General features: G+C 47.8%; 2 protein-coding genes across 2 annotated transcripts; both read right to left on the reverse strand.

Annotated features, from left to right (window-relative positions):
- Window positions 1–3461: 3461 nt before the first annotated feature.
- LOC119302024 lies at window positions 3462–4214 on the reverse strand. Its single transcript, XM_037579035.1, has one exon. It carries the CDS (start codon window positions 4081–4083, stop codon window positions 3724–3726), a length of 360 nt encoding a protein of 119 aa, XP_037434932.1. The 5' UTR covers window positions 4084–4214; the 3' UTR covers window positions 3462–3723.
- An 849-nt stretch (window positions 4215–5063) lies between these two features.
- LOC119302023 (probable polygalacturonase) lies at window positions 5064–7541 on the reverse strand. The gene is made up of 3 exons (XM_037579034.1): window positions 6807–7541; window positions 6063–6394; window positions 5064–5737 (listed from the first exon to the last, which is right to left on the reverse strand). The coding sequence occupies exons 1-3, from the start codon at window positions 7358–7360 to the stop codon at window positions 5250–5252; spliced, it is 1374 nt and encodes a 457-aa protein (XP_037434931.1). The 5' UTR covers window positions 7361–7541; the 3' UTR covers window positions 5064–5249.
- Between the last annotated feature and the right edge of the window lie 6507 nt (window positions 7542–14048).

Here is a 14048-nt window from a genome sequence, read left to right on the forward strand (position 1 = left end):
CATTGCTCCACGGAAAAAGTTACAAACGTTCACAGATAAGCTTCATTTGTAGTTGAAAATAGCTTCAACCCACGAGTAGTCCAAGCAACATTTGGCGAGGATGGAAGTCGTGGGTTTCATGCTACATGCTACAAGCGGTCCTGGATTTTGCTATGACCGGTGTCATATCTAGCTACAACTGCAATCATCGTTTGCTGCATCGAACAACAATGCATTTTTTTGCCAGAAGTGAAGCTAGATTTTTTGCTGGAACAGGGTGAGCGAGAGGTTGCAACCACGAGGTATGTGACCGACGAGCTGCGACTGGACGGGCATGAGCAGCGGCAAGCACGCCGGCGAGCTGCGGCCGTCGCCACCGAAGCTACGAGCGTCGCTGCCGAGAGCTGCAACCACCGGTGCAGCTGCTACATGGGTTGAGGCGGCGACGAGGACGGACGACAAGGATGGGGACCTGGCAACGAGGACGGGGACCAGCGACAGGGACGGCCGACAAGGGTGGGGACCAGCGATGCGGGCGGCCACTGGAGAGCGCGTGGCTGATGAGAAGCGGAGGGTCCTTTTCTCACGAGCCTGAGGGAAGAAGATGACCTGGATGGATAAGGATCTAGCGGCTTGGGAAGGGCCGATCGGGCGGCTAGGGTAGGACCGGCCGAAACGTTCGGCCGGTGCGCCGGCGCCTAGCAGTGCCCTTCTTTTTACTCCGCATATAAAATTTGGTCAAAGTCAAACTATATAAAGTTTGACCAAATTTATATTAAAAAAAACGAACATCTACAATACTAAAACCATATAGTATGAAAATATGTTTCATGGTGCGTCTTCTACAAAGCTTGACTTTGACCAAATCTTATATGCGGACTAAAAAAAAACGGAGGGAGTATCAGTTTGCTGAAGTAATATGACAAGGACAAGTCAGCAAATGAGGAGAATCTGCGTGACTTTACATTTCAATGCCAATATGCCATAGTATTCATCTCATTCTTTTCTGCTTAGTTAGGTTCAACTCACGTGTTTTGCTCATAAAAAACAGTATGGCATCATGCTTGCTAAAATCAGAACTCAAATAGTCAAATATCTTGTTAACATATCATTCGTCAGAGAAAACATTGATTGCGTGAAAATGTAAGCTATATTTTCTCAAGAAAGCAGGAATTTTCTGTAAACAAAGTTGCGACGGCAGTATTGACGCACACAGTACACACACTTCAAGGAAATCACTTGTGAAACTAATAAACCTGATGAATTAAAGTATTCATAATTGACATTTACACTAAGTGTCACAGGAAAAAGAACACTGACAGTACACTAGGGGGGCAATGAGGCATGGCCAAGAATGTTCATCTGCAGTGATAGATTTCAGTCGTCCGAATTTCTCTTTCCAACAAAGGTGGCCCAGTTCATGAATTATTCCACCCATAATCTTTTGAGAAACCAATAACATCGTTTATCTATGAGGAGTACCTTGGTTTCTTTCTATTTTACATAGGGGTTCTGGGTATCACACAACAGGTTTGGGACAGGTGCTATATCCAGATACTCATCTTGACCCCTCTGATCTACCAGTACGAAGGCATTCCACAAATATCAGCTAGTAATTACATCAGGATTTCACCTGATACAACACGGAAACCATGAAACGGTCTATTCAGTTTGAGACCTCTCCTGCAGTCACACAACCTTTCCTCAGCCACTTCTCCAACAGAACAAACTACCGTACTGGTTCAGTTAACACTCCTTCATTGATCATAAGGAATAAAGAAACAGTCATTTCCAATGTCCTATGCCACTAACCACTACCTATAACATTGTTTAAGCATTATCTCTATGTTTTCATGTTCAGAATTGCTCATGATCTCGTGGGCAAAGATAAACGAGATGGTAAACCATCTTGGGCTTTGGTCACCTAAACTTAGGGCTTCTAACAATATGGACTCCTTGTGGGGTACAATGTATCAGAGCTGCTGTAAGCCAACACGTGCAGCAGCTGGAGAAGAAAGCAACAAATGAGGCAAGGTCTCCTTGACATTGTACATAATGTAGGGAAGCTACTAGGAGATCCTTAAGATCATATACTCTTTGGTTGGTTTGGGAGTTGGAGTTGACCTCTTATTTGAGTCAGGATAGTTATTTGCTAGTTTATCCTACAAAGAACATGTGTCTTATCTTATGTTATTTCGCCATCTCGGCAAGAATGAATAAACCAGTTTACCACAGAGAAGTGGCTAGCTGGGAATGAGCCACTAAGGAACGAATAAGTGAACATATAGAAATTTTAGGACAGATTATGGAGTGGAGTAAAAATGCACTGGGAAGGTGCAAGCCACCATCTCTCTCCTCTTTAATTACCCCACCTCCAATGAGCTAAGTGCATGTAGAAAGTGAGGAGACCATGTGTTGAATGTTATTGGTCTTGATTATTGTGTGATGAGAGAGAAGCATTTTTTTCTACTTCAAAATGCATTGGGAAGATAGAAGTACACTCTTTTGTGGACAAATTTTGAATGTCAAACGTCCGCGAGGGAGTAGATGATTTCACTCTATCCCTTTACCCTCTACCCGTGTCCGCTCACTCCTTTTGCCCTCCCCTCCCTCCCATTCCTTTCCTCAATTTGGCAAATACCAAACTAGCTGCACAATGGAGTACAAATAAAGAAGAAGAGACTACTGTTCAGAGTTAATAGTGCCTTGATAGTGATAGTGCATGTGTGGAAGGTTTGTGTTGAACAATTGATAGCCGAGTTGACATGAAACAAATCAATGCATTTATAAGCTCTGGGAAGTATGAATAAAAAAAGAAAATAACTATAGTAGACATAGTGCAAAGTTATTCCTGCTGACTTTACTATCACGCCTAACTAGCTACTAATCCAATAACCAGAGCAATTTTACCACCAACCATGGTGTCAAGAAATAGAATGGGGTTATACATCCTTCACAGGATCAGCAAAATTCAAGTGTGCAACTGTTCATGGTATCTATTTTAACTCTTTGAGTTACACAAAATGATTCATCACAATTTGCAACAAATGTTCAAACAAACTCTACTTCAATCACACAAACTCAACTAATTGTTCATATTTTATCAAGTAGAAATAAAGGCCAAGCTTACAGCATATCCTAAGACTCGAATTTCATTTAGTAATCTACACATACTATTTACCTGTATCTTTTATAAAGATAGGGCCTGATCATTTACTGAAGTAACATATCACGTGTAACCTTTCTTCTATCGACAGAGTGTCCACTCATCATTGGAAAAGAAAAGGAAGAGAGACAATACCCAAGCCCTCTAAAAGCAAGCATCACCTGTAAGTTCTAACAAGCAAGCAACATTTCAAGCTGTTCAATGCGACAACTGATTTATTCATTTTCTGCAACAAGTCATATCAGGCGAAGAGAGACAGGTATAATCAGTCCTAATTACGCTCCCGAAAGCATGTAGCAAATTATGACCAAGGAAATAAAAAAGGGACGCACAAGATAATACAATGCCGAGACATTCCAAAATATTTTAGGGACAGGGCATTTGGAAATGTATACGGCATCTGCCATCATCATCAGATAAATTTTAACAACAAAACAGAAACAGAAACATAATGTTCAGCCCAGGTCCCATCAATATCAGATTGGTACATCACAAGTTCACAACCAACCCTTATTGGAAGCAAATCAGAACAGAAGCAACCTAGGTTTCGAGGAAGACCTGGGGCGCCCGCGCGCGGATCACTCTGACAGGGCGTCGGCGGAGGCGGACGCGGCGGCGAGCTCCTGCTGCTGGAGGCGCTCGAGCGCCTTGTGGTGCGCCCAGGTCTCGAGGGTGAGGTCGGGCTTGGCGTTGAGCCCGACGCCGAGGATGACGACGGTGAGGAAGGAGGTGACGTAGCAGGGGAGCTCCCAGTCCTCCCACTTGCGCGACTCGCCCGGCGGCGGCGGCGTGCGGTTCATCGGGTACCCCTTGGGCCGCACCTCGTGGCCGGGCGTCGTCCAGCGGCCACCGCCGTCGCCGTGCCCGCCGCGGAGGCGCGCCGCCGCGCTCAGCCGCGCCCGCAGCATCCCTCCCGCCGCCGATGAGATCGTCCGCATCGTGCCCGGTTGGTGCGTGTGTGCGAGGTGGAGGATTGGAGATCGGAGAGAGGGGTCGCCGATTTGGGGGCTGCTGATCTGCGGAGACGATGCTGGCTGGGGTGTGGACGCTCACGCTGCAGAGAGTGGTGTAAGTGGGCTGGACTTGGTCAGTGTTGGGCTACAGTATGAAGAAGTGGGTGATCTTTAGTGGGCCGGAGGTTGGACCGTAGCAAGTAATATTGTCACTATTCTCTCAAAAAAAAGTAATATTGTCACTAAGGACTGCCGAAAAAAATATGAGAATTCCCTCTCCAAATGAGATGTGAATATGCTTCAAGCATATTTTTTCAATATTAGATTTGTGTGCCATTTACTACAGTACATTTAGTCGGGTTGTTCACTTAGTTACTATAGCTCTACCCTCTCCAAATTTTTTAAGAACTTTATATATGTAAAAATGTACGAGAATATGCTTTAAGATTGTTTTACAAAAAATAGCTACATATGTAAATTATCTCCTAGATTTTGGTCGCCTCTTCACCTTGGTACTACGGCTGCTCTTTTGCGAGTCATGATTTAATAAAGCCGGCATATTTCTTCCACAAACTATTGTACAACATGTGTTGTTAATCTCAAATACTGATAAGAAATTCCTTTGTCAATATATCAGCAAAAACTTCTAGAAACTTCTACGCTCACATCTGAAAAATGGATAATAGCTCCATCTACTTGACCTGGCTTTTGATAGGGGAGAAATGATTCTGAAGCATGAAAAAAAAATAGGACAAAACACAAGCCATTGATCAGCTCTTTCAAACTGTCACAGCATACTAAACTTCATTATTCGTCCATTTTAGGTGGAAGGTTCACTTGAATAAGTACTGACAAGTGCAAATCGGCTCACACGAATCAGCTCTACAGTCTTGAATTCAAGCCCAGAACACAGCCAAGCCAGGCAATCTCCTTCATATATGCAGACAGCAGAAATGAGTACATCATGCTGTTTGGGATTGGATCGTTTATTTATACTCTTCCCAAAAGAATACCCCATGTATGCAGAAATCAACAAAGTGTGCTGTTTTGAATTGGGATCTTTTATTCAAAGATAGCACACAAAGAATCGTGGCTTATTCATCGTGGATACATGATACATATCGACATAAGGGTGAGATTCAGCTGGTCCGCTATTGAACATCCAGCGATTGCCAATCGTGGAACGACAGCCCGTCAATAGTGGATGGCCGGAAGAGGAGCGGGTTAACATCCCACCCTTCCAGGCTTCCTCTCCACCATCTCATGCTGACATTGTCAACCTCCAGGCCTGAGATGTGCTCCAGCATCATACCGCCAGTCTTGTGCTTCACCATCTTCCGGCATCCAGGTCTGTAGTCATACAGGCCCCCAGTGTAGTTTGTCCACCTCTTGTAGGTCAGCTCAACATTCTTGAACTTCAAGTTGCGAAGCAATCCGTGCTTCGATCCAGCCAGGAAAACACCGTTTTCTGATACTGATGAGATGTTGATGAAACGAACATCTGAAATGGTGCCTTCTTTGGAATCAGGGTGCCTTGGACAGGTAGTGATGTAGATCGGTTCAGCTCTCCCCCACCATGAAGGATGGTAGTACCTAGTCCTCATTTTGATGTTTGAAAATGTCACATCACTAACATTCCCTGCAAAATTATGTATCTCCAAATCAGGATGCTTAAATGACCCACTAATTAAAGCAATAGCTCAAAGTACAACATAGGATCACTGCTAAGTAAAAATTCAAGGTGCCAAACCAATTCAACACTTTATCCAGAGACAAATTTAAGCCCAAGCACTAACTGATAATTATTTCTATTGCTTGGGCTAGGAGTGGAGGGGGGCGGTGCCCCCCACCCCCCAATGCCTCAAAGTGGCAATCAACATAGCAGTTTTCTTTAATAAGATATTCAGTTATGCCGCCTGATAGTATGACAGTTCATTGACAATTGGAAGCAAAAAAATCAATACCTCCATCACGGATCTGCATTCCAAGTCCTCGATGCGAATCAACTATAGTAATGTTGTCAAAGAGCAGCTTCTCAAAGTTGAAAAAGCTTGCACTTCCAAATTTGATAGCGCACGATTTAGTACGGATCCAGCAATTTGTTGCTGTCAAGTTGTAAACAGGCCCTGTGCTAGACTTTGGGCAGATCGCATCATCTCCGGTGTCTATGTGGCAATCGGTGATGACCGTGTTGTTTGAATCTTCGATGTCAATCCCGTCATTGTTAGGAGTGTCGAAATCCCCGTATATAGAGACATTGCGGATCACCGAGTTGTCACACCTGACAAGATGCAGGCTGCAGAGAATTCAAGCGTATCAAGTAACCGTTGAAAGAAAATTTCCTTTTTCTAGTTCACTGATTGTACCAAAGTGTGTTTAAGTCTGTAGTGGACATATGACAGGTAAGAGCTAATAACAGCAACTGATTGCAAATGTGTGTAGTTGGTTAACTACTAAATATCGCCCAATCCTACCTAAATATCGATCTGTCTCGAGTGAACCCACAACAAGTAACAACTAATAACAGCAGGTGATGTTGAATGTGTGTACTTAATTGATTCTAGTATCATTTGAGTTTAGACTCCAGACATCGTGCAAGGATTAGACAAGTCAGTGCATTTACATGACTACACTACACTACATAGGTTTTGCCAATGTATCTTCTATGAGTTGGATCAGAGCGAAGCTAGGGAGCAAGAAGAGCTGACCACCACAGGGCCGGCTGGTTGAGGGTGATGTCATGGACCGCGACGTCCTTGGAGTCGATGAAGCCGAGGAGCCGCGGGCGGCACTCGTCGCCCAGGCAGTCCCCCGTGGCGTTCCAGCTGACCATGACGTTCTTCTGCGCGCTGGGCGTGACCACGAAGGCGCCGCCCTGGCCGTTGATCTCGCCGCCGCCGGTGACGCCCGCGCCGGTGGTGTTCTCGGCCAGCACGACGTACCAGCGGCGGAACTCGGGCGGGTAGTCCCGCTGCCGGGTCCCGCCCAGCAGCCGCGCGCCGGGGGCTACCTCGAGCACCACGCGCGAGCGGAGGCGCACGGTCGCCGTCAGGTAGTCCCCGGGCGCCGGGAGGAGCACGCGGCCGCCCCCCGCCGCCGCGCAGGCGTCGACGGCCGCCTGGATGGCCGCCGTGTCGTAGCGCGACCCGTCGCCCGCCGCGCCGTAGTCCGCGACGGAGAAGACGCGGGCGGGCGCGGACCGCGCGGCGGCCGGGAGCAGCAGCAGGAGGGCCGCGAGCAGGAGGAGAGGGGGTGCCGCCATTGCGGTGTTGACGCTTGTGCTCGTCCCCGAGCTAGCGATGGTGGAGCTGCTGTGGGAGCATGGGGTGGGAAGGAACCGCACGCGAGGCGCTCGGCTTTTGCGGTTGGATCGGAGGACATGTCGCCGTCATGGGGAGGAGGAGGAGGAAGATGATGTGGGGGCGAGAAAGGGGTTTGTTGCTGAAAGCGGGTGACCGGATAACGGAATAGCTGCACACACGACCTTTTATGCACGACAGGTGGACGATGATAGAATCTGACGTTGCTTAGGTACGGAGGGATTCAATCCAACGATTATTAGCCTGTGTCGTCCATGCATCGTCCGCGAAAGCATCGGCTGTGTAGCATTGCTCACCGGATAAAGCTGTTGCAGAGTGACTCGGAGCTGATTGGAGTCGGACCGGCTGTTTTTGTGCGAATCAATCGGAGCTGTTTTTGACTTGCTTAAATGAGTGAAATGCACTTGAAATAGTAGTTTCTGCCCACCTGTTCTTCCTGAATTGAAGCGGGGATATTTAGAGCATCTCCAGCCGTTTGCCCTTCAGAAGGCATAAAAATCGTCCTTTAAGGACGAGCAGGCGATACAATCGGCGAAGGGCCATTGGACGTCCATTCGTCGCCCCTAGGCGTCGAGATTGGCCCAATTTTTAGCCCACTTTCGACGAATAAATACCTCATATGAGCAAGAATCGGTCCATATTCGACGTGGTTCGTCGTGGCTCGGCGTTCAATTATGAACATAAATTTTTTTATCACATAGTTCATCACAAAAAATCAAATAGTTCAATAAAATAGTGCAACAACAAATAGTTCAACAAATAAAAACTCATATTTCATCACACGTCGAGCCTGGCGTCGCCCTTGAGCCTCCATATGTACTCCACCAGATCCTGCTGCAGTTGATGATGCACCTGTGGGTCTCAGATCTCCTGACGCACACTGAGGCAGGCAGTCCAGGTTGTCAGTAGCTGGTGATCAACTTCGGCTAGAGGACCCTGCATGTAGTATGGTTCAGTGTCAAACACTGGCTCTTCCTGCTTGCTCTCGATGATCATGTTATGCAAGATGACACAGCAAGTCATGATCTCCCACATTTGATCTTTTGACCAGGTCTGAGCAGGATAGCGGACAACGGCAAATCGAGATTGGAGCACACCAAAACCCCGCTCGACATCCTTCCTGCAAGCCTCCTGCATCTTGGCAAAGTAGGACTTCTTATCTCCTGGCACAGCGTTTGAGATAGTCTTCACAAATGTAGACCATCTCGGATAGATGCCATCAGCTAGGTAGTACCCCTTGTTGTAGTGCCGCCCATTGATCTCGAAGTTCACCGGAGGAGAATGACCTTCAACAAGTTTGGCAAAGACAGGGGAGCACTGCAGCACGTTGATGTCATTGTGAGTTCCTGGCATACCAAAGGAGTGCCAAATCCAGAGGTCCTGTGTGGCCACCGCCTCAAGTACCACACTGCAACCGCCTTTGGCGCCTTTATACATCCCCTGCCAAGCAAATGGGCAGTTCTTCCATTTCCAATGCATGCAGTCGATGCTTCCAAGCATCCCAGGAAATCCTCTTGCTGCATTCTGTGCTAGGATCTGAGCAGTGTCTTCCGCATTGGATGTTCTCAAGTATTGCGGTTCAAACACTGCCACCACTGCCCGACAGAACTTGTAGAAACACTCAATGCTAATGGACTCGGCCATGCGCCCATAGTCGTCAAGTGAATCATCGGGAGCTCCGTATGCAAGCATTCTCATCGTTGTCGTGCACTTCTGGATCGAGGTGAATCCAAGTTTGCCGGTGCAATCCTTCTTGCACTTGAAGTAGCCGTCGAACTCCCGGATGGAATTCACAATCCTAAGGAATAGCTTTCGGCTCATTCGATAACGGCGCCGAAATGTTTTGTCGCCGTGAAGTGGAGCATCGGCGAAGTAGTCGGAGTAGAGCATGCAGTAGCCTTTGAGACGATGTCGGTTCTTTGCTTTCACCCGCCCCGGCGCCGAGCCACCTCGCCGCGTCTTTTCATTGCTCGCCAGTAGCTGGGCGAGGGCGGCGAGCACCATGAGATGCTCTTCTTCCTGGACGTCGGCCTCGGCTTCCTCCTCCAGCAGCGCGGCGAACGCTTCCTCGTCATCCGAGTCCATTGCCGAGGCAGGCAAATCGCCGAACACCTTGCGCCCGGTGGGCGTGTACCCAGCCGCTAAACTGCCCCTCTGCGGCCGGAATCGCCCAGCTGCTGGTGGAGGGGCTGCCTCGGCAAACCTTTGCTACTTTTCCGGCGGGGATTGACTATCTAGCGGTGAAGGGTGGCGGGTGGCGCCGGGATACTGCTAGTGGCGGCCGAGGGCGCGAGGGGCGGGAGGCGAGTCGGGGAAGAAAACTTTTCGCCTGACGGTGTGGGCCAGCCGCGCTTTTCCCTTGCGCCGGAGCCCCTGATCGCCCCCCAGTGCGCCGGGTTCGGTCTGCGATCACCGGGCCCAAAAACGGGCCGAACCGGCACTTTTCGGCGTCATGGGGGCGCGACTGGGGCGTTTTTTTGGCGTCGGCGCCGGAAAAGTGGCCTAGGGGGGCCTGTTGGGGGCGCGGCTAGAGATGCTCTTAGACCTCGTACAATGCAGGGTGCTTAGAAAAAATAATATGTAAGGCCAGTTCTTTTCTGGTGATTCCCAACAATTGAGTTTGAAGAATCAATAAGCTGAAAAGAGCCCTAAATTGCTTCTTCAAAATTTTCCGAGAATCATCAGAATTAGTGCAATGAAAAATTGGCTCAAACCCATGATTCTAGTGATTCTACGAGCTCCCGCAAAAGAAAATGGTTCGAATTAAGCTGCTACCCCTTAGAGCTTGGAATTATATCCAATATGCCACTCTCACCGAACACCACCGCATGCATGAAAACAATCGTGTCAGACGGTTTTTCTTTCTCTCTTGCTAGACTCCAGCCGCCACTAGGTTCCCTCCATTCCCAACCGCCACTGAGTTCCCTCCAGCGCCGGCCACCGCCCCGGTCTCGCCAAGCACCTTCGGCCTCGCCTCGCCGGAGCTCGCCCGATTTCGTTGAGCGGCTCTGGCCTCGCCTCGCCGGAACTCGGCCGACCCTCGCATGAGCTCGTCGGAGGCCACCTCTTCCCTCGAGTTGCTCTTCCTCCTTGGCTCCTTGTCTCCCATGCCCTCCTCCTCTCTGCTAAATCGATGGCCGGTGTCAATGGTGTTAAATTGATGAATGTCTATTACTGTCAGTCTTATACATTGAAATTATTCCTTCTATTTGTAGTTGACCCCTTCTGCACGGAAAGAAACTTTACAACCACTCTAATTGTAATATTTAGCACTCTGTGATATTCATTTTCATGCTCATATTCGATGAGTAACTGTTCGAAACAACTAAGTGTTAGCAATTTAGCACACAATTTTAGTACGGGGACATTACAAACATGTCAAAACACAACTCATCCTACAATCTTAGATTGGAATTTAAGAAAAGAACTGGACATCAGATTCTGTGGGCAAGAATTGAAAGCTGAAAAGAACTGGGCCTTAATCAGGTACCCCTCCTATAGAGACAAACACTGATGCTTAAGAAAAACTCGATTTATTTTACCAAACACCTCTTGGAAATATGCCCTAGATGCAATAATAAAATGGTTATTATTATATTTCCTTGTTCATGATAATTGTCTATTGTTCATGCTATAATTGTGTTATCCGAAAACCATAATACATGTGTGAATACATAGACCACAACATGTCCCTAGTGAGCCTCTAGTTGACTAGCTCGTTGATCAACAGATAGTCATGGTTTCCTGACTATGGGCATTAGATGTCATTGATAACGGGATCACATCATTAGGAGAATGATGTGATGGACAAGACCCAATCTTAAGCATAGCACAAGATTGTGTAGTTCGTCTGCTAGAGCTTTTCTAAGTGTCAAGTATCATTTCCTTAGACCATGAGATTGTGCAACTCTCGGATACCGTAGGAGTGCTTTGGGTGTACCAAACGTCACAACGTAACTGAGTGGCTATAAAGGTGCACTATAGGTATCTCCGAAAGTGTCGGTTGGGTTGGCATGAAAAGAGACCGGGATTTGTCACTCCGTATGACGGAGAGGTATCTCTGGGCCCACTCGGTAATGCATCATCATAATGAGCTCAGTGTGACTAAGTAGTTGGTCACGGGATCATGCATTACGGAACGAGTAAAGTGACTTGCCGGTAACGAGATTGAACGAGGTATTGGGATACCGACGATCGAATCTCGGGCAAGTAACGTACCGATTGACAAAGAGAATTGTATACGGGATTGCTTGAATCCTCGACATCGTGGTTCATCCGATGAGATCATCATGGAACATGTGGGAGCCAACATGGGTATCCAGATCCCGCTGTTGGTTATTGGCCGGAGAGTTGTCTCGGTCATGTCTGCATGGTTCCCGAACCCGTAGGGTCTACACACTTAAGGTTCGATGGCGCTAGGGTTATTAGGAAGATTTGTATGTGATTACTGAATGTTGTTCGGAGTCCCAGATGAGATCCGGGACGTCACGAGGAGTTCCGGAATGGTCTGGAGGTGAAGATTTATATGTAGGAAGTTGTCATACGGTCACCGGAAATGTTCGGGGGCGTATCGGTATTGTACCGGGGCCACCGAAGGAGTTCCGGGGGTCCACCGGGAGGGACCACCTCTCTCGGAGGGCCTAATGGGCTGTTGAGGAAAGGGAACCAGCCCTACATGGGCTGGGCGCATCCCCCTTTGGGCCCATGCGCCTAGGGTTGGGGGGAAACCCTAAAGGGGGCGCCCCCCTTGCTTGGGGGGCAAGCCCCCTCCCCTTGGCCGCCCCCCCCTCTAGATCTCATCTAGAGGGGGCCGGCCCCCTTCCTCCTTCCCCTATATATAGAGGGGCAAGGGGAGGGCTTCATACAACATCCAAGGCGCAGCCCCTCCCTTCCCCAACACCTCTCCTCCTTCGTAAGAGCTTGGCGAAGCCTTGCCAGAGTACTGCTGCTTCACCACCACCACGTCGTCGTGCTGCTGTTGGAGCCCTCTTCCTCAACCTCTCCCTCCTCCTTGCTGGATCAAGGCGCGGGAGACGTCCTCGCTCCGTACGTGTGTTGAACGCGGAGGTGCCGTCCGTTCGGCGCTAGGATCTTCGGTGATTTGGATCACGACGAGTACGACTCCATCATCCCCGTTCTCTTGAACGCTTCCGCTTGCGATCTACAAGGGTATGTAGATGCACTCCTCTCCCTCTCGTTGCTAGATGACTCCATAGATTGATCTTGGTGATGCGTAGAAAATTTTAAATTTCTGCTGCGATCCCCAACAGTGGTATCAGAGCCAGGTTTATGCGTAGTTTCTATGCATGAGTAGAACACAAGTTATTATGGGCGTTCATTTTGTCAATTTACTTGCCGTTACTAGTCTTATCTTGATTCGGCGGCATCGTGGGATGAAGCGGCCCGGACCGACCTTACACGTACGCTTACGTGAGACTGGTTCCACCGACTGACATGCACTAGTTGCATAAGGTGGCTAGCGGGTGTCTGTCTCTCCCACTTTAGTCGGATCGGATTCGATGAAAATGATCCTTATGAAGGGTAAATAGAAATTGGCATATCACGTTATGGTTTTGGTGTAGGTAAGAAACGTTCTTGCTAGAAACCTATAGCAGCCACGTAAAACTTGCAACAACAATTAGAGGACGTCTAACTTGTTTTTGCAGCATATGTCGTGTGATGTGATATGGTCAAAAGGATGTGATGAATGATATATGTGATGTATGAGATTGATCATGTTGTTGTAATAGGAATCACGACTTGCATGTCGATGAGTATGACAACCGGCAGGAGCCATAGGAGTTGTCTTAATTTATTTATGACCTGCGTGTCAACATAAATGTCATGTAATTACTTTACTTTATCGCTAACCGTTAGCCATAGTAGTAGAAGTAATAGTTGACGAGACAACTTCATGAAGACACGATGATGGAGATCATGATGATGGAGATCATGGTGTCATGTCGGTGATGACGATGATCATGGCGCCCCGAAGATGGAGATCAAAAGGAGCAAAATGAAATTGGCCATATCATGTCACTATTTTATTGCATGTGATGTTTATCATATTTTACATCTTATTTGCTTAGAACGACGGTAGCATAAATAAGATGATCCCTCGCAATAATTTCAAGAAAGTGTTCCCCCTAACTGTGCACCGTTGCTAAGGTCCGTTGTTCCGAAGCACCACGTGATGATCGGGTGCGATAGGTTCTAACGTTCGCATACAACGAGTGTAAGCCAGATTTACACACGCAATACACTTAGGTTGACTTGACGAGCCTAGCATGTACAGACATGGCCTCGGAACATGGAAGACCGAAAGGTCGAACATGAGTCGTATAGAAGATACGATCAACATGAAAATGTTCACCGATGATGACCAGTCCGTCTCACGTGATGATCGGACACGGCCTAGTTGACTCGGATCATGTATCACTTAGATGACTAGAGGGATGTCTATCTGAGTGGGAGTTCATTAAATAATTTGATTAGATGAACTTAATTATCATGAACATAGTCTAAAATCTTTGCAATATGTCTTGTAGATCAAATGGCCCACGCTAATGTTGCCCTCAATTTCAACGCGTTTCTAGAGAAAACCAAGCTGAAAGACGATGGCAGCAACTA

This window comes from Triticum dicoccoides, chromosome 5A, assembly GCF_002162155.2.
Source record: "Triticum dicoccoides isolate Atlit2015 ecotype Zavitan chromosome 5A, WEW_v2.0, whole genome shotgun sequence".
NCBI classification, from domain to species: Eukaryota; Viridiplantae; Streptophyta; class Magnoliopsida; order Poales; family Poaceae; genus Triticum; species Triticum dicoccoides.

Coding starts and splice junctions, on each gene's coding strand:
- LOC119302024 (XM_037579035.1), bottom strand. CDS start 4,083: ATGCGGACGATCTCATCGGCGGCGGGAGGGATGCTGCGGGCGCGGCTG.
- LOC119302023 (XM_037579034.1), bottom strand. CDS start 7,360: ATGGCGGCACCCCCTCTCCTCCTGCTCGCGGCCCTCCTGCTGCTGCTC. Junction 6,395..6,806: donor AACCAGCCGGCCCTGTGGTG/GTCAGCTCTTCT, acceptor AATTCTCTGCAG/CCTGCATCTTGTCAGGTGTG. Junction 5,738..6,062: donor AATGCAGATCCGTGATGGAG/GTATTGATTTTT, acceptor ATAATTTTGCAG/GGAATGTTAGTGATGTGACA.